This window comes from Sturnira hondurensis, unplaced genomic scaffold (genome assembly GCF_014824575.4).
Source record: "Sturnira hondurensis isolate 20B ecotype Veracruz unplaced genomic scaffold, ASM1482457v3 Scaffold0008908, whole genome shotgun sequence".
Classification (NCBI taxonomy): Eukaryota; Metazoa; Chordata; class Mammalia; order Chiroptera; family Phyllostomidae; genus Sturnira; species Sturnira hondurensis.
The window spans coordinates 3855794-3878113 of NW_028081539.1; the positions used below are offsets into that span (position 1 = coordinate 3855794).

Sequence of the window (22320 nt, forward strand, 5' to 3'; positions counted from 1 at the left end):
GCTCATCCAAGGCCCTGCTGGGTGCTGAAATGAAAGAGTAAGTGAGGGAAGTGTAGAATCTTCATTTTGCCAGTAAGGAGGACTAGTAGATTGCATCTCTTTCTTTGTTCTTGCCTTAGTTACTAATTAGAAATTTAGTTTCATTCCGACCTCATCAGGAATGGCAAGGCTGAAAGACATTTAAAGCACCATATTTCACTTTAAGAGATATAGCGGCGTATCGCCTGTATATAGCTAAATAAGCAACTATACATTGTTATTCTGAGTTGAATTGTCCTTTTTGAAACATAATCCACATCATGATGTTTATATGTTGAGTGAGTAATCATAACATTATGATTTCTACTATAGGATAGACAAAGATGAGCGAGGTGTAGATGATGTCCCAAAGGGGCCAACAAATGATTAATAAATATTTTATGGATGATATTGGTTAACAATGATTAATATCATTGATCTTGGCGTAGTAGTTACAAGCAAAGTGTCTGGGGATTTTACATTGGGAATCAAGCAAATTTAACGATTTTAACAAATTCTGCGCATTTATATTCAGATTCAGCAAACATCTGTCTTTTAGATATGTTTCCTGTACTCTTCAGTTTTGTAATACTCGGTGTTAAATCAAGAAGTACCCTAGATGTCTGGGGCATGAAAATGAATTTGTTTATGCACAGGGCAGATGCTGGGCTATGTTTAGGTGTTTTTGTTTGTTTGTTTGTTTCTCCATGATGATGAAGGGAATAGAAAGGGTTTCAAAGAGGTATTTTGGAGAATAAATGCTTATGAAATACAAACTAGGTTGTATAATCCCCTTTCCTGTCCTTTCAAATGTTGGCCTTAAAGTGTAGGCAAGCTCTAAGTTGTGTGCCGTCACTGAGTAGCTTGGCAAAGAACTGAATCTGAACAAACCATTGGATTGTCCCACTAAAGTTCAACAGTTTTTTAAAATCACTGGACCCGTAGTTTTGCAGAGCTTTTATTTTGCTATTTTAAACACTAGGATTTACATTCTTACAGCCACATTATATATACAACCAAATTTTAGAAGTAGACTTGCTGGGAATGTATCTATATTTTTGAGGCTTTGTTTTTTTTGTTGTTTTTTTTAAAAGATTTTTTTAAATTTATCTTTAGATGGGAAGGGAAGGAGAGAAGGAGAGAAATATCAATGTACGGTTGCCTCTCGTGAGTCCCCTGCTGGGAACTGGCCTGCAACCCAGGCATGTGCCCTGACTGAGAATCAAACCGCGATCGTGTGGTTCGCAGGCCCGTGCTCAATCCACTGAGCTACACCAGCCAGGGCTATTTTTGAAGCTTTGGATATTTATTGGCAAATTGTTCTAGAGCAGTGATGTCCAGTAGAAATTTTTATGATGATGGGAACATTTTCTATCTGTACTGTCCAAAATTTTAGCCATTAGCTGCATGTGACTAGTGAGCACTTGAAGTGTGAGTAGGGTGACCAAGGAAATGAATTGTGGATTGACTTTGTTTTAATTAATTTTGGTGTAAATTTAAATGGCCATATGTGTCTAGTGCCTACAATATTGAATAACATAGGTCTAAAAGATTTAAAGCAAATTACATTTCCATTAACAACATATGTATGCGTGTGCGTCTTTTCCCTGTGTCCTTGTCAACATCAATATTTTCTCATAAAATCTTGGCAATTTGATAGGTTAAAAAGTTTGATTTGTGTTATTTTATATTGCTACTATTTTCTAGTGAGTTGTAGTACCAGTGGGTATTACTTTTCAATAGATTACCTGTCTGCATATAGTAAGTTCATCTTTTTATTTCTTATTTCTGTTTTTTTGTATTAATATTAGTAATCTTTGTCTCACAGATACTATTTCCCAGCTGATTTATTTTACATTTTTGTTTATATTTAAATTATTGTAAAGTACATCCATATTTTTAATAAGTAGGACAAGCATTTTCAAAGAAACTTTAGTTCCATTAAAATAGTTTAAGAAGGTTCAGGGATAAAGAAGGAGAAAGAGGAGAGATGAAAAGACCAAAACATGCCTTGCCCCAGGGAGAGAGCAGAGAACACCTGAATTGGTGAGAGAGGAGAGAAGACTACTGGTGGAAAAGAAAGAGGTGTGACACCTTGGACAAGGAGCAGAGGGAGGGAGGAAACAAGGAGGCAGGGAATTGCCTCTTAGAAGCAGGGAGCCGGAGGGCAGTGTAGCTCAGAATGTGAGCTCTAAGTGTTGGGAGGTTATGATTCTCTTTTGAAATAACATGTTGATGAACCAGAACATTCCTTCTTCCTTCTTCTTCCTTCTTAAATCATAGCAAGCCTTCTCTGTTTCGTGTCTGTAGTAACTGCAAGGAGTATCACTCTCCAGTAAATATCTAGCTGGGGTATTTTTTTGAAAACCAGACAATTCACAATTAGAAGTTCAGGAGAGAAGCCGCATGGTTAGTAATTAAACCAGAGTTCACTTTAAATCAAAGGACCAGAATATAAGCCCTTCCTTTTACCTCAACTTTAAACAACTTGCTGAATAATTGTGGACAGTTTTTTTTGACTTTGTATGAGTCTTGATTTCCCATTCTGTAAAGTGGGAATGAAACTACCCATTCAGGGCAAGGACTCAATGGAGGCTGTCAGGTCTAGATTAGACATCTGTGTGTTGCTGGTGGTGGTGATGGGGGATCGTGCCACAGAAGGCATGGAGGGCGTTTGTGTGATGCTGTAATCATGTTGGCAAGTGCAGCACTGGGAAGAGACCAGTCTGATGGCTCTGGAGCCCTTCTTACAAGTAGCCTGAAGTTGCCAGAACGCAACAAGGAAATTCAAATGCACTAAACAGTATTTTTGAATACCTTATTTTTGTTTACATGCATAATCACAATGAAAGTCTATTACTAGATTTTACCAACCTTGTTTTATCTTTTTTTCCCTTCCAGATGAACGGGACAAAGTTCAAAAGAAAACGTTTACAAAATGGATAAATCAGCATCTCATGAAGGTCAGTTTTGTATTTCAATTGGAGTTGTTTTGCATACTTCATTGTGCAGCAGTTATTCATCGTATAGCTCTGAAGCACAGCTTTTTAAATCGACTTCCAAGTTTGAATTCTAGAGCATTTCCCATGCATTTTAGCTATCTCTGATGATTTGGTGTGTGGCCTGTGGGTAATGACGGAGGTGGGACTATACGTACCCAGTGATTACGGTGCATTCTGTGATATTAGTAAAACCTACTGTTGGAGCCTAAAAAATCTAAGCTAGTTAAGAAACATGTAAATAGTTATATGTGAGAGCATGGAAAAACTCCAATTCTCAGTGAGATTTTTTTTCAAGATTCAAACCAAGTTCTGGCATCAGATTTATGTGGACAGCAGAGGGTTAGATGAGAATAAACGTGGGTTGTAGAGACGGAATTCGACGCCTTTTACGTCTCATGCTTAGTTTGACCCAGAAAGTGGCATCTACGTATACATTTCTCTGTCTACAGTTAATAGCTGTGGTTCTTAAAATAATATTTATTTGTGTGCTATGGGTCATATGATATAAGCTTTCCAGAAAAATACACATGTACCCAGAATTTAAATACAATTCCATGGAGTTATGGGATCCCACTGAAGCCCTTCTCTGAATCTCAGCGAAAGAACCCATGGGACATCACAATATTAGTTACTTTTTTCTATGAACAGTCAAAAATTGGAAATAGGTAATGTCTTAAGTCTGTTCTTTGGGACTAGGAAGAGGTTTACTATATAGAAACAGTATTTAGAATGTGGTTATATTGTTAAGCTAGTCTACAAGTCCTAGTTAAACCATCATGTAGCCTAGTGGGATCAATGCAGTCAATAACCTTCTATAAGTTATTCTCACTGTAGGGGACATATTAGAGTTTCCTGAGAGGTGTTTTGGCTCCCTCCCTCTCACCACCCATTGACATACCCTTTTCCTGCATTCTGATACATTCTTCCAGTGATTCCTAATCAGGAATCACTTCTGCAGGGTGCTTCTGTTAATGCTAGGAGTTAAACCCTCTGGTGTTTTGGCAAGATCCTCAGCTTTTGTGAGGAAGTGTGCTGTGAATACCACCGAAGAATAGCAGCAGTTTACCTGCTCTCTTCTGAGCTCTTGTTTCATCTTACGTGGGATGGGGACGGGCTGCTGTGAGCATAGTGATGTAGGTGTTTGGAGCAGAAAGCTCCGACAGAACTTTCCCATTTCAGAGGCGCATCCAATGGAAAAAAGGTTTTTGATGAAGAGGTGCCCTTGTGGTGGCTGGGTATCCGGGGGTGGGTCACAGAGTGTGGCCCCGTGTCTTCTGGAGTGTAATTGTTATGGTTTCAGGCTGGTGATCAAGTCAACTGGCAGTGTATTACTCCCTCCTAGGGCCCACTGCAGTGCTGGTGAGAGTGTTCTTACACGGTGTTGCACACTCAGTCATTCGATCGTTCCCGCAACCCTCCAAGGTGGTTTACTTTAGTAGTTGCATAAGGATTCAAATCCTGATTTACCTGGCATGCGTGACCTCTTTTTTCTTGTTTCAATTTTTATTCTGAAATGTAAAGCTCTTTTAAATTAGAGTTGAGATGCAATATTATATTAGTGTCAAGTGTATAGCCTAGTGATTTAACATTTATATTAACTTACAGGGTTATCACAATGAAAAGTTTAGTAACTGTCTCTCACCATACAAAGTTATCGATATTATTGACTATACTCCCTATGCTGTGTCTGACATCCTTGTGACTTGCTTGTAAGTTTATCCCTCTGACCCCCTTCACCTTTTTGCTTATCCTCCCATTGCTGGATACTCTGGCAACTATTAGTGTTTCTGTATCTAGAAGCCTATTTTATTTTTTCTTTTGTTTGGTGTTTTAGATTTCACATGTAAGTGAAATGATACAGCATTTGTCTTTCTCTGACTCATTTTACTTAGCATAATACCCTCTAAGTCAATCCATGTTGTTGCAAGTAGCAAGGTTTCATTTCTTTTTCATGGCCGAGTAATATTCCTACACACCCACTATACGCTTGTATGCACACACCCAGAAATACGCCATTTTCTATCTGTTCATTTATTGATGGGCACCTAGGTTGCTTCTGTATCATGGCTATTGTAAATACTGTTGCTGCAAGCGTGGGGTGCGTAACTCTTTCCCAGGTAGTGTTTCATTTCCTTCACATTATTGCCCAGAAGTGGAATTTCTGGGTCCTTCTTTGTCTCATTTTTTTAATCTTCTGTTTTAAAGTCTGTTTTGTCTGGTATAAGTATTGCTGCTCCAGCTTTTTTTTAAACTCATTTCCATTTTCATGAAGTGTCTTTTTTCATCCCTTTGATTTCAGTCTGTGTGTGTCCATGACCTCTTTTTTTAAAAAATAAAATAACAAATCTCAGAGATGTAAGTCTTAACCCTGCTGTGGCAGAGAAAGAGTTGGGAAAACATTTTAGGCACCTCAGCCAATTGATAGCTGCCAGTGCAACTGGGTCGGGTGGAGTCACATTGGTTCCTCTGCTTCTTGAAGTGTGTTGTAGGCCAGAATTAAAGTGAGCTCTTATTAAATGAGGAGCCACTTTAGGGAGGGGGAAAGTTGGACAATCTAGCCTTTGGCTAACTCCCACTGCTAGCTGCTTATGTTTTTGTTTTGTTCTAAAATCAGCTCCAAGTAGCCTTTTCTTATAATCTTAAGACTTATATGGTGAAATTAATGGCATAAAACTCAAGTATGTGAGAACATAGTTTTTTTTAAGATTTTATTTATTTATCTTTAGAAAGGAGGGGAAGGAGAGAGGGAGAGAAATATCAATGTATGGTTGCCTCCCGTGCATCCCTTGCTGGGAACTGGCCTGCAACCCAGGCATGTGCCCTGACTGGGATTCGAACCAGGATCATGTGGTTTGCAGGCCCACACTCAATCCACTGAGCTACACCAGCCAGGGCAAGAACATAGTTTTAGATCTTTCATTCTTTTATGTCTAGAAGTTATAGCATTAGCCTCAAGTGAAGAAAAATAATTAACTACCCCAAACATTTCGGGCACCGAAGTTTACTAGTTAAGCAGAGTAAGCGCGGGCTCCGTGCACTTGTTTCCGGGTCCCGCCCAAGTGGCAGTGGGAGGGTTGTCAGCCTCATCTTGTCTCACTGACAGGAATGCTGGGCACAGCTGTTGGAAGTGGCTGGTCATAACCCAATGAGTGGAAAATATAAAATACATGTGTGAATTTTAGATAAAAAGTCAATGTTAGAAATATTCATTCTTTTTTGATTTTTCTCATATTCTCTTGAAATATTGAACATATTCATGGAGAAACCAGGAAAGGAGAAAAGCAGGTTTCTTATCTCTCTTGCCTTACCATATTCCTTTTCAATTAATTAAAAGTATGTTATTTGAAGTTTTCAATAAAAAGGGATCTTGACATATGTGAATGTTAAGGGGAAGGGTGACCATAAAAAGCAAGTCAATAAAATGAAGGAATGATTGATGGATAAGGAGAAAATAAAGTGGGAATGAAATAATTTGGATAAGATTTAAACAATTCTATTTGTATTCTCTGTTTTGTTAGTTTTAACTATAGTCACGAAGTAGTCCTTAAAGCATGGGGGAAGGAGGGAGGGAAAGGGAGCTTCCAAGAGAGAAGAGAGAGGAGATGAGGGGGGGCAAGAGGGGGGAAAACGGGGATGAATAGCTGCCTTGTGCACCAAGGGCACTTCCCTCACAGCCCTCCCTGGAGGGGGCGGTCCTGAGAGGCCAGGGCCTGGGGACTCTGCCCTTGGCCCAGCTGCCTGGGAGTGCTGACTCACACTAGGGCCGCATTCTCCATCTCTTGAAATAATTCTTTATTAAAAAGATTTTATTTATTTATTTTTAGAGAGAGGGGAAGGAAGGAAGAGAGAGAGGGAGAGAAATATCAATTGTGGTTATCTCTCATGTGGCCCCCACTGGGGGCTTGACCTGCAATGCAGATGTGTGCCCTGACTGGGAATCAAAGCCCACTGAGCTACACCAGCCAGGGCTGAAATAATCTTAAAATTTTCCCCTTTCTAAATAATTAATTCATTTTATTTATTTTAATTTAGTATCATTTAATTGTTTCTTTTTTTCCCCCCTTCATCCTAGTTAAGGCTCCAAGGGGAACAGCTTGGTAGTTCTGCTCATTTGGGCAGTGAGGTGACTGGGAAGTTCATCCCAGAACAGAGGTTTCTTCACTGCATTTTCTTTTTTATTTCCTAAATAGTCTATTCCGCTAACTCGGACCGCACTGTCTTTCAGAGAAGAGTGTCTCTCACAGGGTTACCAGTCTGCGACACGTAGGCCAAAGGTGGACCCCAGTGAGTCTGGGGCAGACAGGAAGTGGTAGCTTTGCACTTTATTATTTGTACGACATTAATCCCCTTTGTCTTGCATCTGTAAAGTCATGGTAATGATAGGTTACTGTGAGGATATAAATGGCATAATCTATCTGAGCGTAAAGCGTGGTACTTTGTATATTGTAGTTACTCAGTAAGTGAGAGCTGTGGTGTAGAGCGGATGGACTTGGGCGGCTTCAGACAAAGTAGCGAAGTGGGCGTAAGTCGTCCTTGGCGCCCTTCTGCTTCTGTTTTCCAAATCCCTTTTCTTAGCTCAGTGCTCTCCGTAGTTTATTCATTTTAGGAAAAGCTGGGGTTTTGAGGTTCAGAATCTATTAAGGTGGACTGGCCCGTTGCCCCCTTGCCTTCGAGTCCTGCTGAGATACTGAAGAATTGCTTGAGTTCCCCTCTCTCCCTGCATCCCCTCCCTAGACATTCATAGGTTGATCTCGGTGCCCCCAAACCTATTTTGCTTGCTGCTCTTTTCCCACACACTCTCCTCACAGAAAGGGAGTCAGCGAGACCCTGAAGATTCTGAAGGTTCTGAAAGGTTGGCAGCTTTTGGTCCTCAGTTGCAATTTCACTTAGCGTCATACTGTGGGGAGGGCATCTTCCAAAGCCTCCCGTTAGCTTCCCTTATTTAACAGAAGGGGAGACTCGCCACAGCTGCTCATTGGAAGAGCTGCCCTAGTGGTCACAAAACAAGAGTAAGGGTTGGGGTGAGGGGCTGTGCAGAGTTTGATTTCTCTGTGCGCTGTAGGATGTTGCCTGTCTGCTAGCAGGTTCCCCTTGGCTATGAGGTTGTGTTTACTTTTCTCTACCTCATAGTTTCAACTATGTGCTAATTAATTCCCATGATTTAGGAAGTTATGATTTATGCAGCTATAAAACAGCACATACCCAGTGCCTCGGGGATGAATCTGGCATGGTCAATTTTAAAGGATTTTATGACAGAGAAAAGCAAATATTGTGGAGTTTTAAATGGTTACTCAAGTTACTGTTGTGTCCATATGTGTAAACATTGGTTCCTTAAAGTATATTGGTTAGGATTTTTTAATATAGCTTTCTCTCCAGAAAAAAATTATTGTAGCCTTATTTAAAATTTATCAGAGCTAAAATTACATTTGTTTAAAGTGAACAGATTGCTTAATTAAAGCTTATATTTGTTGGTGAGCAGATGTCTCTGGCTTCTTCCCAAGTGTGTTTAAATTTTAGTGTCTGGTATTTCAGTTGTATGACTAAGCCTGACCTTAAACTGGTTGTTCTGGCGAGAATGTCTTCCTTTTGATTCATCATTCCTCAGCGTCCTTTTAAGACTAAAGCTCAGTTAACACATTCAAGTCTGCTGCCTCTACAGGTCTCTTTGCACGTGGGTAGACCAGGTGTCGCCTTGCAGGTTGTGATTGCTGGGGAAACCATTGGTGTCAGTAACATTCATGTATTATTCTTTTTTTTTAGTCTCTAACTATCTTTAATGTTCACATAAAGGTATTCAGCAATTGTACCTTATACACATGGATATACTTAATGTAGGCCAAGAAGTCAAATATGCTGACATAATTTACAAAAATGAAGGTGCTTAGCTAAATATATTGATAATGATATTTTTGCAAAAGAAATTAAAAGAGAAAATAAACTGCAGATATTCTCTGTGCTATAGGTAATTTCCCTACATTAAGAGTATCCACTGAATTATATAGGAATTCGCCTTTTTAAAATTTATTTAATTATTTTTCAAGTACAGTTTTCTGTCTATTACTCCCATCCCATCCCCCCCCCACCCCGTGCTCTCCCTCCCTCCCATTTCCACCCTTCTCAGTTGTTGTCCATGTATCCTTTATATTTGTTCCTCTAAATCCCTCCCCTCTTTCCCCTGAAATTCCCTCCCCTCTCCCGTCTGGTCGCTGTCCCCCTGTTCTCTAGCATGATTTTAATTACTAAAACATGAGCTGATCGTTTTTAAAAATACCTATGACTTTAGTGAGCTAAATTTTACCCAGAGAAATTTCCAAACTTTAAAGTTGATGACAGTCTTTTATTATTTTATACCCATTCTACCTGATGCATTGTATAAACTAGGGGGGTCTTATAAAACTGCTTAGTTTTTGTTACTACTGGTCACATGAATTCTGCCTCGGGGTCTAGAAACTGGTAAGATGGTGATGTAAGAGATGGCACCTAAGATTTAAGTACCTGTGATGGGGCTTTCGCCTTGTTCTCAGAAGAAAGAAGGAAACCCTCTATTTTCTGAAGCACTTTAAGGATCCGAAAGAAGATTCCTGCTTAATTGTTTCCTTGGATGCAGAATTAGAACTTAAGACATGATCTACAGGCTATATTCAAAAAGAATACTTTAAGGAGATAAGTGATTTTTAGGAGAAGATGGGAGTCTGAAGAAGTCCATATGATGTGAGTTCCTTGTGTTGGACCCATGTAGGTGGCAATAGATAGTGGAAGCATATTGTTCAGCACTGACTAGCTATACCGTACATTTTTTTCTTTAACATTGTGTAATAGGATATCTGGCCTAAATTTTTATTTTTTTGATACCGAAATGCATTTGGAGAGAAAGAGGCCCTGGGTTCCAATATTGAACCACACCCTGCTTATTAGTAACTTGCTTGATGACCACATGGGAGACACCCAACTGACTGTCAGATTTTTTGTGTGTTCATCATATCTTCGAAAGGCTTAATTTTCTCACGGCACAGATATCCTTTCCCCACATTATAAAGTCAACGACTTCATGGCTCCACTGAATCAGTCACACTGTTCTTTATTTTCTGATTTGGTGTCTGGAAGGAAATGTAAATCCCCAAGCTGAGAACATGGTGATAACGTTTAGGGAATAGATAGAAAGCTCTGTTTGCTCTGTGTTCTTGGCCATTGCAGCTTACCGAGTAATTTTACATCTGTGGGCACCGATGAAATAGAAGGACTCTGGAAACATTGACTTTATAAAGGGCTAATGAAAATCCCTGTTCAGAAAGTATAATGCAGTGTTTTCATTCTTCAAATCTGCAGATAAAATGTATATTTTGAAGACTTCAGACTTACATGAGTGGTTCTGAAACTTGAGCTGCATCAGATTCACTTGGAGGGCTTGTTAACAATAGGTTGCTGGACTGCACCCTAAGAGTTTCTGATTCATTAGATCTGGAGTGGAGCCTGAAAATTTCCATTTCTAACAAGTTCCAGGAAATTGTGTTTCTAACAAAATGCTGGTGCTGCTGAACCAGGGCCACGTTTGTAGAGCCCCTGATATAGAGAAATGGATAAATATTATAATTAACCATCAGTTTCATTTGGTATAACCAATAAGTATTCTAATATGGTTTAGAAAATAAAAGGAACTATATTTTGTTGTGCCCCTGTAGTATGCCAGGTACTTTACAATATCGACACCAATATTTATAATAGTAGCTGCTAATATTGTCAGTAACCATGTGCCAGCATCTGTTACTTTTTATGTCTTAAGGTACTTAATTCTCACAACAATCTTTAAAAAAATTTTTATTGTATTTTTTCCATTACCGTTTAATCCCCTTATTCTCCCCTTCCCCTTGCAATCATCACACTGTTGTCCACGTCCGTGAGTCCTTTTTCCTTTTTTGCTCAATCCCTCCACCCACTCACCTCGCCCATGCTTAGCTGTTGTCCTGCTCTCTATGAGCCTGTCTCTATTTAGCTTGTTAGTTCAGTTTGTTCATTAGATTCCACATATGAGTGAAATCATATGGTATTTGTCTTTCTCTGACTGGCTTATTTCACTCAGCATAATGTTCTCCAGGTCCATCTGTGCTGCCTCAAATGGTAAAGTTTTCTTCTTTTTTTATAGCTGACTTATTCCATTGTGTAAATGTCCCATAGTAGTTTTATGTGCTTTTCTACTGATAGACACTGGGACTGCTTCCATACCTTGGTGATTGTAAATAATGCTGCAATGACCCTAGGGATGCTTTTGTTCTTTCGAATTAGTGCTTTGGGTGTCTTACAACAATCTTTGTATACAGGTACTGACTAGTGTTTTTATCCCTGTGTTACAGATGATGAAACTAATGCACAGAGAGGCTCCATAATTTCCCAAGGCCATTCAGCTAGTAATTCTCAGGGTTTGTGTAGAAAATAAGGCTAAGATAGATTGCACAGTTTTTTTTATATATTGGACAACAGTCTAAGGAAGAAGTGAAAATTACATCCCAGTCAACCTGACTCTAGATGTTTTGCTCTCTCTACTACACTAAATTGTTAAGGATAAATTTCAGGTTGCATGATTAAAGATGGAAGAGAGAAGCTGAGCTAGATATGTGGACATTGGTCTGATTTCTTTACAAATGTGATTTGACATTTAAGTTATTTCTCTTATGGTAGAAGATAGTGTATGTAGTAGAGGAAGGGTTAAAACCTTTTTAGGGGAAATGTCTGATTCAAGACTCAAAGTTTAGAATTTAGAAGTAGATCTTGAAATACGGCTTTTATAAATGTGAAAAAATAGTTCATTTTGTAATCTAGATAATTCTAAGATAGTATGAGCTATATAGAAGAGTGTAGAGTTACTCTGTAGACAAACAGTCACTTGGGATTGAAGAATTCTGAATGTCTTCTTATCATGAAGAATAATAATTTCTTGGTGATGAATTTCTCATCAGAAAAGAACCACCAGCTAACTCAGACTAATACCATACCTGAGTTAGGCATGCCTTCGACAGGACTATATTGAACTCCTGGTATAACCTGGGCGGTGTCTGAAACACAGTTGGGGAAGTTCTCTGTTTTCATGCAGCTTGTTGTTTGGTTGGAGATATTAAAAACACCCATGTGTAAAACTATTACATAGATATGCAGGTTAGCATAGGCTATCGTGCCAGAATGAATGGCTCTGAGGAGTCCGGGACCCTGCCGGCCAGGGAAAATGACTTCAGCGGGGCGTGGAGGAGGGGGCGTGACAGGAGTGGGTGGGTGGGCCCGGTGGGTAGGACGTGCTTGGACTGTGGAGGTTGCTGGAAGAAGATCAGGTTGGGTAGGAAGTGGGGAAGCCGGGTAAGAAATAGATGGGATTGGTTAAGAAATAGATGTGACTGGTTAGCCTAGGGTATTGTCGGAAGTTTCTGTGGGCAAGAGCGACATAAATAACTGACATTTCAGAAAGAACCTTGAATTTCATTCATAGATAGTCATTAAGGAACTAAATGTAAATGCTCTGACACATCTTCACATAATAATAGCTACATGTTTGCTAAATGAGAACCTACAGAGAGATGACTACAGGCTTACTCCAGGGGGCTGTCTTAATTTTTCCCTTTACTGTGTAGCAGATACTTGGATGAATCAGAGAAGGCACGCTGACCTGTATCTGTAGCATAGCGGGAGGTCTGGAGTCACAGTAATTCGTGCAGTGAGACCTGGGGGGTTTATGGGCCTCAGATCTACAGCAGCGAAACATCTGAATGCAGGCTCAGGATGTCTAAATAAAGCTGAGAGTCCACAGCTCTTTCTGCTGTTCACGCCACACCCAGAATGCTTTGGTTAGTCTTTGACGATGCACTGTAAGTGGATGTGTCCAGAAGGAGGCAACCATGAGGATGAGGGTCTGGAAACAATCTCTCAGATGAGGAATGGTAGAAACAAGCGGGGAGGTTAGCTTTGAGAAGAGAGGGTTAAGGAGAAACATGATGGGTGTTTTCTGTTTATTGATATAGCAGTCATATAAGAAAAAGTGCAGTTTTGGGTTTATTTGATCCAAAGAGAAGATTGCTGGATAATTTCCAGGTCCTAAGCTCATATAAAAAAATATCTACAAACACCCTCAGGGCAGAGTCCAGTTTGGGGTCAGGTATTGCATTTAGTTGTCACGTTGTCTCTTTAACCTGCTTTAATCAGGAACGGTTTTGTAGCCTTTTTACAGACTTTATGACATTAACATTTTTGAAGAACACAGAACAAGGGTTTATTTACACAGAATGGAAGGTGAATTAATAGCAAAATATATTTTAGACTTGAGGTTATTATATGACAAGTAGACAAACTCTTCTTTCCTATTAGAATCATTTAAACAATTACAAGTGATTTTATTATTTGTTGATAGAATACCAACAAAAAACAGTCTGAACTACCTTTTCAGACTAAGAACACCAAGATTTTACTCAGTATTTTCACCAGATAACTTGAGTTCCACTTACAGTCAGTCATAACTTTTCTTCTTTTTGATTTTCTTATTCATTATTGCCCTTATTGCTTACTTCCTCATCACTACCATCTATTGAATGTTCACTATGTGCTAGATCCTGACCTAGACACATGACAAATGTGATCTGATTTAACCCTCCTTTCGAAGTGGAGCCCCGGGAGCCCCCGGGGGAGAGTTCATCTGCCCATCAGGAAGCAGCTAGAATGTGGCAGGGCGAATATTTAGTCATTGGTTCTCTGGTTCTACAGAAAAACTGGATCGTATTACCATATCTTGCATAATAGAAAGACACAGAGCTAAGGAATGATCAAAAAGAAATAAATATCCTGGCCTGGTAGCTCAGTTGGTTAGAATGTTGACCTGATATGCCAAGATTGTGAGTTTGATCCGCCATCAGGGCACATTCAATGAACCAGTGAATGAATAAGTAAGTGGAACAACAAATTGATGTTTCTCTCTCCTCTCTCTTGCTGTCACTCTCAAGTCAATGAAAAAAAAGTTTAAAAAGGGAAAAAAAAGAAACGAAGACACAGAAGTGACGGGTGGGGGGAGAAAAGCAGTGTGTCATTTTACTCAGTTCTGCTTTCCCTCAGCGTTATTCTACATACGTTAAGCCTCGTTTGTCTCAGCCTCATTATATGGTCATAAATTTTTATTTACATTCTTTTCTATTCAGTATATTTTACCAGAATTTAGAAACGTAGATCAAAGCGAATGAAGAACTCAAGCAGCATTCCTGAAGGTCATTGTTTAGCTGGAGAAAGGGCACTGACTAAGGCATTTTCAAAGATGAAAGACATTACTTTCCGATCAGTGGTTTTAAATCATGTGTAGGCCTTCACATCAGAAGTGTCTTCCTTCTGTAGTAGGTTGATTAAAGCAGACCACTGGCTCGTTATTTAATACTAGACTTTAAACTAGGGAGCGGGGCTGTGTCTGACTTAGCAAACAGTACATCCCTGGCACCTAACCCCGCTCCTTTCTCAGACCATACTAAGAAATTTGTTGTTTAATGGGTGAGTGTGAAACCAAATGAAGCTTCCCCCTAGTGTATGATATAGAACTAAATCCACGATGATGGGGGAATGGGGGCGTGGTTTTGGTAGGAGTCACAAAAAAAGTTAGTCTGGAGGAAAAATAAATTTATGACATCTTCCTTTTTTTAAAGCTGGAAAGACCTCTTTCATAATAGGCGTAGAGACCGAGGCCCCAAGTCAAACAGGTCATGGTTGGCAGGGCCAGCCGGAGGGCCCCTTCTTCCTACCCCTTTCCACTGTTTCTTGTTTCTCCATTTGCGGCCAGGGAGTGAAGAGTTTACTCGTGTTCATAAAAGGGATTAAATTATTGATCTGAGTTTACTAATTAACTTCGTTCTACTTGTCCACTATATTTTCATCCGTTCAGAATGCAGAAGAATATTATTTGCTCTGGCTAGATTCTTCTCACTTGGAAATTCTCTAATAATATGTTAAAATTAGTAGATTCTATGTAGTCTTAGTGCATGTAGGGGGACAAAAATATTTTTCTTCTGCCCTTCTGGGTTTTTGACTGGGCTTTATTACAAAAGACAGATTAACAAGAGAAAAACATAAACTACACTTCATAAAATTTCGTGTGATATGGGAGCCTTCACAAGGAAATAAAGATCGGAAGGCGTGGTGAAACCTTAGTGTTTTTACACTGGATTTGATTAAGAGTGAAAGTGATGGAAAATGTGAAGGACGAAAGGGTGTAGACAGGGCGGTGGACTGGGAGAAACTCAGCAAGGCCTGTTTGGGTGCTTTTCAGAGTCTCTCCACCTTCAGAGATAAGGGCGCTCCTGTCCTCTAGGTACAGGGAGGACACTGCTTACAACAGGGTCCGAGGACCTGCTGCCAGAGGGGGTTAGGGTGGAGGCACAGAGGCCTTCCAGCATCTGTTCTTTCCCAAATTCCTTCCGCTTAAAATATTTACTGTGTCAAGGTGCCATATTTTGAGATAGAGTGTCCTGAACCCCATCACGAGGATGCAATTAGGTTTCTTTGAAGATACTTTCTAAAATACTTCTTTCCATAAAAGCCAACGGAACTCCAGACCCTGGTCAGAGTTTCTGTACTGCAGATCTGAGGGAAAATTCAGAGATTGGTTTTAAAGGGGGCTGACAGAGGAAGACAAGCAGCAAAGGACGTGGGAGCCAGAGCTTGGAGAGGGATGAGGGAGCTGTGCTCTGCAGGGAGACAATCTGATAATGAAAGTGGTCGGGGTGTCAAGGGCAGTGCTAGGTCACGTTGAACTTGCTGGGAGTTTGGAAACTGTTACCCATATATAACAGAACCATTGGATCTTAACATAATAGAGAAGAAATTTCTGTGTAGAGAAGAAAAGAGAAGGGGGGTGACCTCGAAGGTGTTGAAACTGGGAAAACTGTTGCATACTTCTAAAAATGCTGAAATAAATGCCTGATGGCTCTGCACTGTTGGTTTACATTGCTAACATGTTCCAGCATTGGTGTTTGCTTAAAGAATTTCTTGCCAAAATTGTTCAAATACTCTTGTTTGTGATTTTTTTAAGCTCGTGGAAATACAGTACCATTTTTCAAATAAAATTTAAGGAGCCCATAAGATCTATTATAAAGTCAGTTTTGCTACTACATATGGACAGAGTCCTTGAGATTCAAATGGGGGCTTCTGCAAGTCATTTTTAGAGGCCTGGGTTTCTCTATAGGGTTGAAATATGTTATAACGCTGGACTTGTTTTCAGACTAATGCATTAACCTTATTTAGTGCATACCCTGTTTACAGAGGTAAGTCCCAAGATCAAGGAGCCATAACACCCTAGAGAAGAAAGAATGGTCCCCCTGACCATCCCTCAGTGGGCTTTTTCCAAACTTCACTCCCTTTCTCTGTCTATTCTTTAGAGTCACCCCCTCTTCTTTTCTCCAGGGGCCAAGGGACATGTGTGTCCTCCTAAGACACTCTTTTTTTCCAGCCTGTTCGGGTTCCATTTTGGATTCTCATGGCAGCTGGTCTCATATAGGGTCAGAGGCACAGCTTGATGGGAAACTCTGATGGGAACCTAAGTCACTGAAGTCTGTAAACGATAGAGCACTCTAGCCATCCCCCTGGAAATCTCGGTTGGTGCAGACAGATTCAAGAAGAGTCAGTCATGGATAAGAAGACCAGCATGGAAGTAAGCTAGAATGCTTACTTCCTTAAATGCCTATAATTGGCCCTGGTGGTTAGATTTTCCAAGCTGCTTCTATGTTTTACAGCATCTTCCCTCACTGTACTTTGGAACCCAGGAAAGGTGGTATAGAGTGGCGCTGAAGAGGATGGACTGTGGTCTGAGCCACTTGGATTCTCACTTCCCCAGGACTGTGTACTAGAGAGGTGACCTTGAACCTTGTTGGGTCTTTGTTTTCTCATCTGTAAAACAGTGCTAAGAATAATGCCCTCTTTATATCTGTACACAAAAATATTCAGGTTTGTCCTCCCATCTTCCATAGCAGTGACAGTTGTGGTCCCGATGTTCGTATTTTTATGCTTTTGAGTCTACATATTGCCTGTATAATGAAAAGGGGAGATTGCCCATACTGCAGAGCCATTATGGTTTTGTAATATTGCAGTAATGGATGCCAGTTAAATGGTGAACTCTAACCAAGGAACATGATTTTCATAGCCTGGCTCAGACCCATACAAACAACCTTTGACCCATACGTACCATGACCCATACAAACAACCTTTGACCCATACGTACCATGACCCATACAAACAACCTTTGACCCATACGTACTATGACCCATACAAACAACCTTTGACCCATACGTACTATGACCCATACAAACAACCTGCGTACCATTTTTTGTACTATGGACACGGCAGTTTGAGGTGAGGTGCCGTGAGCATTGGCTAGTCGGCTGTTTGGATTATTAGTGAGCTGTCACGTCACTGGCTGAATTTAGTGTAGATAAAACAATTCCCAGAACATTATTAGCCTACTAGAGCCACAGCCACGGCGGAGCATTTCCATCTCCTGCCTGAGCAGACAACCCGGCATTTACATTTTCTGTAAGAGCAGCTTTTCAGTTTTTTTTTAAACAAAATCCAAAAAATCTGGATACTTTAAGGTCTCCAGTACTACTTACAAAGAAAACAGTACTACTTACTGAATTCTTTGCAGAATAATGTAAAAATTCCATTTCTTAGATTTATGTACAGTTGTGCCAGAAAGATATGTAGCATAGGTGTCCCTGTAAGTGGTAAGAGGAGAAATGTTTCCTATAGATATATTGTACAAGTTAATGAGTTTTAAGGTTACCCTTTAAAAAAAATCTTACAGTTTGTCCTTATTCCCAAATGTTTTAGTTTTTAATTTTAATTTCATTTTAGAGAGAGGGGCGGGGAGGGAGAAAGAGAGGGAGAGAAACATTGATTGGTTGCCTTCTGCAAGTACCCTGACCAAGGCCAAAGCGCAGAGCCCACAACCCAGGCATGTGCTCTGACCGGGAATCGAACTGGCAACTTTTTGATTTGCAGACAGTACCCAACCAACTGAGCCATCCATGCTGGCCAGAGCTAGGCCCAAATGTTTTAACATCTAAGTTTTATTTTACATAAACTTAAACTTAAGGAGCTATATTTGTAGACACTGCGATTCTGCTTCCTTTTGGGGGGGCAGTGAGCAGTAAAAAATCAAGTTCAGATCAGGTTCCCAACAACACCAGTGTTGTGAGACGCCCTGGAAAAAAAACAAACCAGTTTCGATTGCCAAAGAAATTTGGAAAGCAGCATTCTCTGGTTCCAGAGATTTGTGATACACATTAGCATATCAAAGACTGAGTGAGGGCTTCTATGGTAAAGAACCCTGTTTAATCCAGTGTTCCACAAATTCACATGGTCATGCATTCCTTTTATCAAAGAATATCTATTAACATCCCTTTGGGAAATGCTGCAGGAGAGTTTTAAAGTGACTGCTTTTCAGCAAATGTAATTAATTATGTATTAATTTGAATTACAGAGCTGGACAGGATCTAGTTAATTTTATTGTCATTGCAGACTGTTTTCTCACAGCCTTTCTTATGGGTCATTGGTTTTTCTTATTTATGGACAACTTAGTATTTTGGTTTACTCGAGTGATAATGAAGTTACAATTCATGATCTAGAGTTTGCTTACTGTAACTCCCACCCACTTACCTTGGGACAGCCCTCCAGAATGATAGGACACAGATGACAGCTGTTAAATATCCAAAATAACTATTTTGTCCCCCTTAAAAAAAACACAAAAAAACTTTTCTTGTCACTCAAATGCTTCCATTTACTTTATTTCATTTTCATGTGATACAGTTTTTATATCACACATTTATTTATTTATTTAATCCTCACCCGAGGATATACTTACTGATTTTAGCGAGAAAGGAATAGAGAGAGAAAGAGAGAAAGACAAAGGGAGAGAGAAAAAGAAGTACGTATGTGAGAGAGAAACATGGATCAGCTGGTTGCCTCCTGGATGGGCCCCCACTTCGGGTCCGTCTAACCCACCACCTAGGCATGTGCCCTGACCGGGAATCAAACCCACCACATTTTAGGCACAGGATGACACTCCAGCCAACTGAGCTCCCCACCCAGGGCCATACATTTCTTTTTTCTATCATGCTCTCTTTCAGTTCTTGCCTTTGAAGTTTTTATTTTTGTTAATATTGTATTTATCTTTTATTAGTGTATAAGACCATTCTCAGAGGCATACGTGTTGATTACTGTGATGTCAGTTTTGCTTCTAGGGAATAAAGGCATATTGTACAGCATATGACTAATTATTAAGTTGAAGGCAGAAAATGATTCTTGTTACCAGGTAACAAGACCTTGGGGACAGATATCAATAGTAGGATCTCAACACTGTTTTTATTATCTACCTAACTTTCACTCCCTACCTTTGTACGTGTTTAGCTACTTAACCTGTTTACCTCTCTTTACAGTGGTTTTATTTTCCCTGTGTTGTAAGGTAACTCTTTCAGTTTGAACTATGTTCCAACTTTTTTTTACAAAGTATTACTGTTATTATCAGAAAAATAACCAAGATGATGTTATTTTATAAAAACGGAGTCTTTTCCACTCCCCCTTTGCTGTATATCGAGGGAAGCAGAGGGGTAAGTCGCCCCCTTTGCAGGTGAGGAGGAGCGGTTAGACTCCTGTGTCGCGGTTCCTAAGGGTGTTTGCATTTCGACCAAGAACTCTTAGGTGCTGGGGTCAGGGTGGGGGATCTGTAACTCTCTATGGCTGAGGGCCAGATTTTGCCACAGCCTCTCTTTGGGTGCTTACAGCCCATGAACTAAGATTTATTTTTTAAATTTTAAAGAATTGAAAAACCAGTCAAGAGAATAATAATGTTTTGGGACACATGAAAATTATATGAAATTCAGAATTCACTGTCCATAAATAAAATTGTGTCAAGCTCAACCACTCTCATCCATTTATCAGTTGTCACCACATATGAACCTTAAAGCCCAGAAATCTTTTGCTGTCTGGCTCTTTTCAGTAGAAATCTGCTTACCTCTGTCTTGGGAGAGGTTTCGTATGTATTTAGGATAAAGCTTTGCACATATTTACTTTAGTGATGAGGAATGGCCTTTTGTATTTCCCTGAATCCATTTATGAAGGTGACTTTCTTTTCCTATATGTAAGTAAGATCAGTTATGGTTCTATAAATATAATTTTATACCATAGCTGCTTTTCTGAATGAGCTTCCCCCTTTGATTTATTTAACAAAATATTTGAAAAGTTCAGTTTAGAATATTGCTTTACTAATTAGACAAAGTTTTATTTCTGTGATATTCCTTCGAGTCAGGGCGTGGTCATGACAGATACACCCAGTGCAAATGCCACTTCAGATAAGAGTTCAGTCATTTTGATGTAAAGCTGAGGAAATACTTCTCCAATCACATTGGATCCGTTTCCTGACTGTGTCACTTGGGAGTCCTTTGAATATGACAGCTCCATTTGCTTTTTATCTTCTTAATACACTTCCATTTTGGTCTATATTAAAGGTTTTATCTTGGCATGGCCAGCAATTCCAGCTTTATTAGAGTTACGCTTGGTTCTTTTAAATTAAGTATCAATTGATTCTCTTTGGAACTATTTTAAAAAATTTTTGTTGGTATTTTATTACAGTTGTCCCATTTTTTCCCCCTTGCCCTCCTCTGCCCAGCCCACACCTCACTCCCACAGTCAATCCCCGCACCGTTGTCCATGTCCATGGGTCATTCCTACACGTGCTTTGACTGGTCCCTTCTGCTTCTTTCCACTAGTATCTCCCTCCCCCACCCCTCTGGCTGTTGTCAGTCTGTTCCGTGTTTCCTGAGGAACAAAAATAAATTAACGAGCAAAATAGAACCAGAGGCATAAAAACATGGAACTATTTTTTTAATAAATGAAAATCACACATCCCTTTAAGTGTATTTCAGTTGTGTATACTGACCAGTGTTAGAACAGTCTAACATCCTGTCCTCCATGTGGACACTATTGTTAATTCTTGTTGAATTGTGGTGAGTTTGAACATTTTCCACGTGTAAACACTGCTGCCACTCTGTCAGAGGGAGTGTGATTAAAATGGTTTTAACAACAGCTTTATTGAGATACGACTTGACCACTGTAAACTTCACTCGTTTGGGTGCATAATGGAACAATCTTTAGTTAGTTTACAGAATTGTGCATCTCTCATCGTGCTCTGATTTTAGAACAGCTCCATCACCTCCCAAAGAAACCTTCCCCCATTTGCCCTGTTTCCCTTATCTCCCCTCCCACACCTCCACAACCCTAGGCAACCGCTGATTTACTTTCAATCTCAATAGATTTGCCTTTTCTGGATATTGCACATAAATGGAATTATACAGTATACGTTCTTTTTGTCTGGCTTCTGCCACTCAGCATAATGTTTTAGAGGTTCATCCATGCAGAGGCATGTATCTCATTCCTTTTTATTGTCAGATCTTTTATTGTATGGCCACATCACATTTTGTTTATTCACTTACTAGTTGATTGGCGTTTGGATTGTTTCCATGGTGTTGGTATTATGAACAGTGCTGCTAGCAACATAAACATGCAAGTCTTTGTGTGAACACAGGCCTCATTTCTTTGGGATATTTCTCTGGCGGTAGAATTGCTGGGTCGTATGGTAAGTCCAATTTAACACTTCAGTAAAACTGCCAAACCGTTTTCCAACGTGGCCGAACCACGTTGTATTGCCACTAGCAGTGTGTGAGGAGTTCCAGTTTCTCATAGTCCTTGCTAACACTTGTTATTGTCTGTCTTTTTTATTTTGGCCATCCTAGTAGGTGTGGCTAGCTCATGGTTTTGCTTTGCATTTCTCTAGTGACTAGTGATTTTGAGCATCTTTTTATGTGCTTATTGGCCATTTGTGTATCTTCTTTCATGAAATGCCTTTCCGTATCTCTCCCTATTTTTAAATTGGATTGTGTGCCCTTTAATTATTGGGTTTTCTTTCATCACTTATGTTTTTGCTGCCACACACAGGAAACATTTGCCTGACCCAAGGCTACAAAGATTTGCTATATGTTTTCATCGAACAATTGTATCGTTTTAGGTTTAACATTAGATCTATGATCTTGTTTGAGGAAAAGGTTCATATGAATCCTTTCACATGTACATAGGTATTCAGGTTTCTGGCACCATTTGTTGAAAGGACCGTCCTTTGTCTGATGAATTGCCTTTGTTCTTTTGTCCAAAACCAGTTGTCCCTAAATGTGTGGGTCTACTTCTGGATTCTGCATTTGTTTCAGATATATAGGAAAAACAGATATATAGTTTTTACTGAAAACAT

General features: G+C 39.7%; 1 protein-coding gene across 10 annotated transcripts in view; it reads left to right on the forward strand.

Annotated features, from left to right (window-relative positions):
* Positions 1-22320, forward strand: part of DST (dystonin) — a 442077-nt gene that overhangs the window by 189121 nt on the left and 230636 nt on the right. For all 10 annotated transcript variants that reach the window (XM_037056335.1, XM_037056336.1, XM_037056337.1 and 7 more), the window contains one exon: positions 2920-2981. In XM_037056335.1, coding sequence (XP_036912230.1) covers positions 2920-2981 — 62 coding nt within the window. The remainder of the gene's footprint in view (positions 1-2919; positions 2982-22320) is intronic.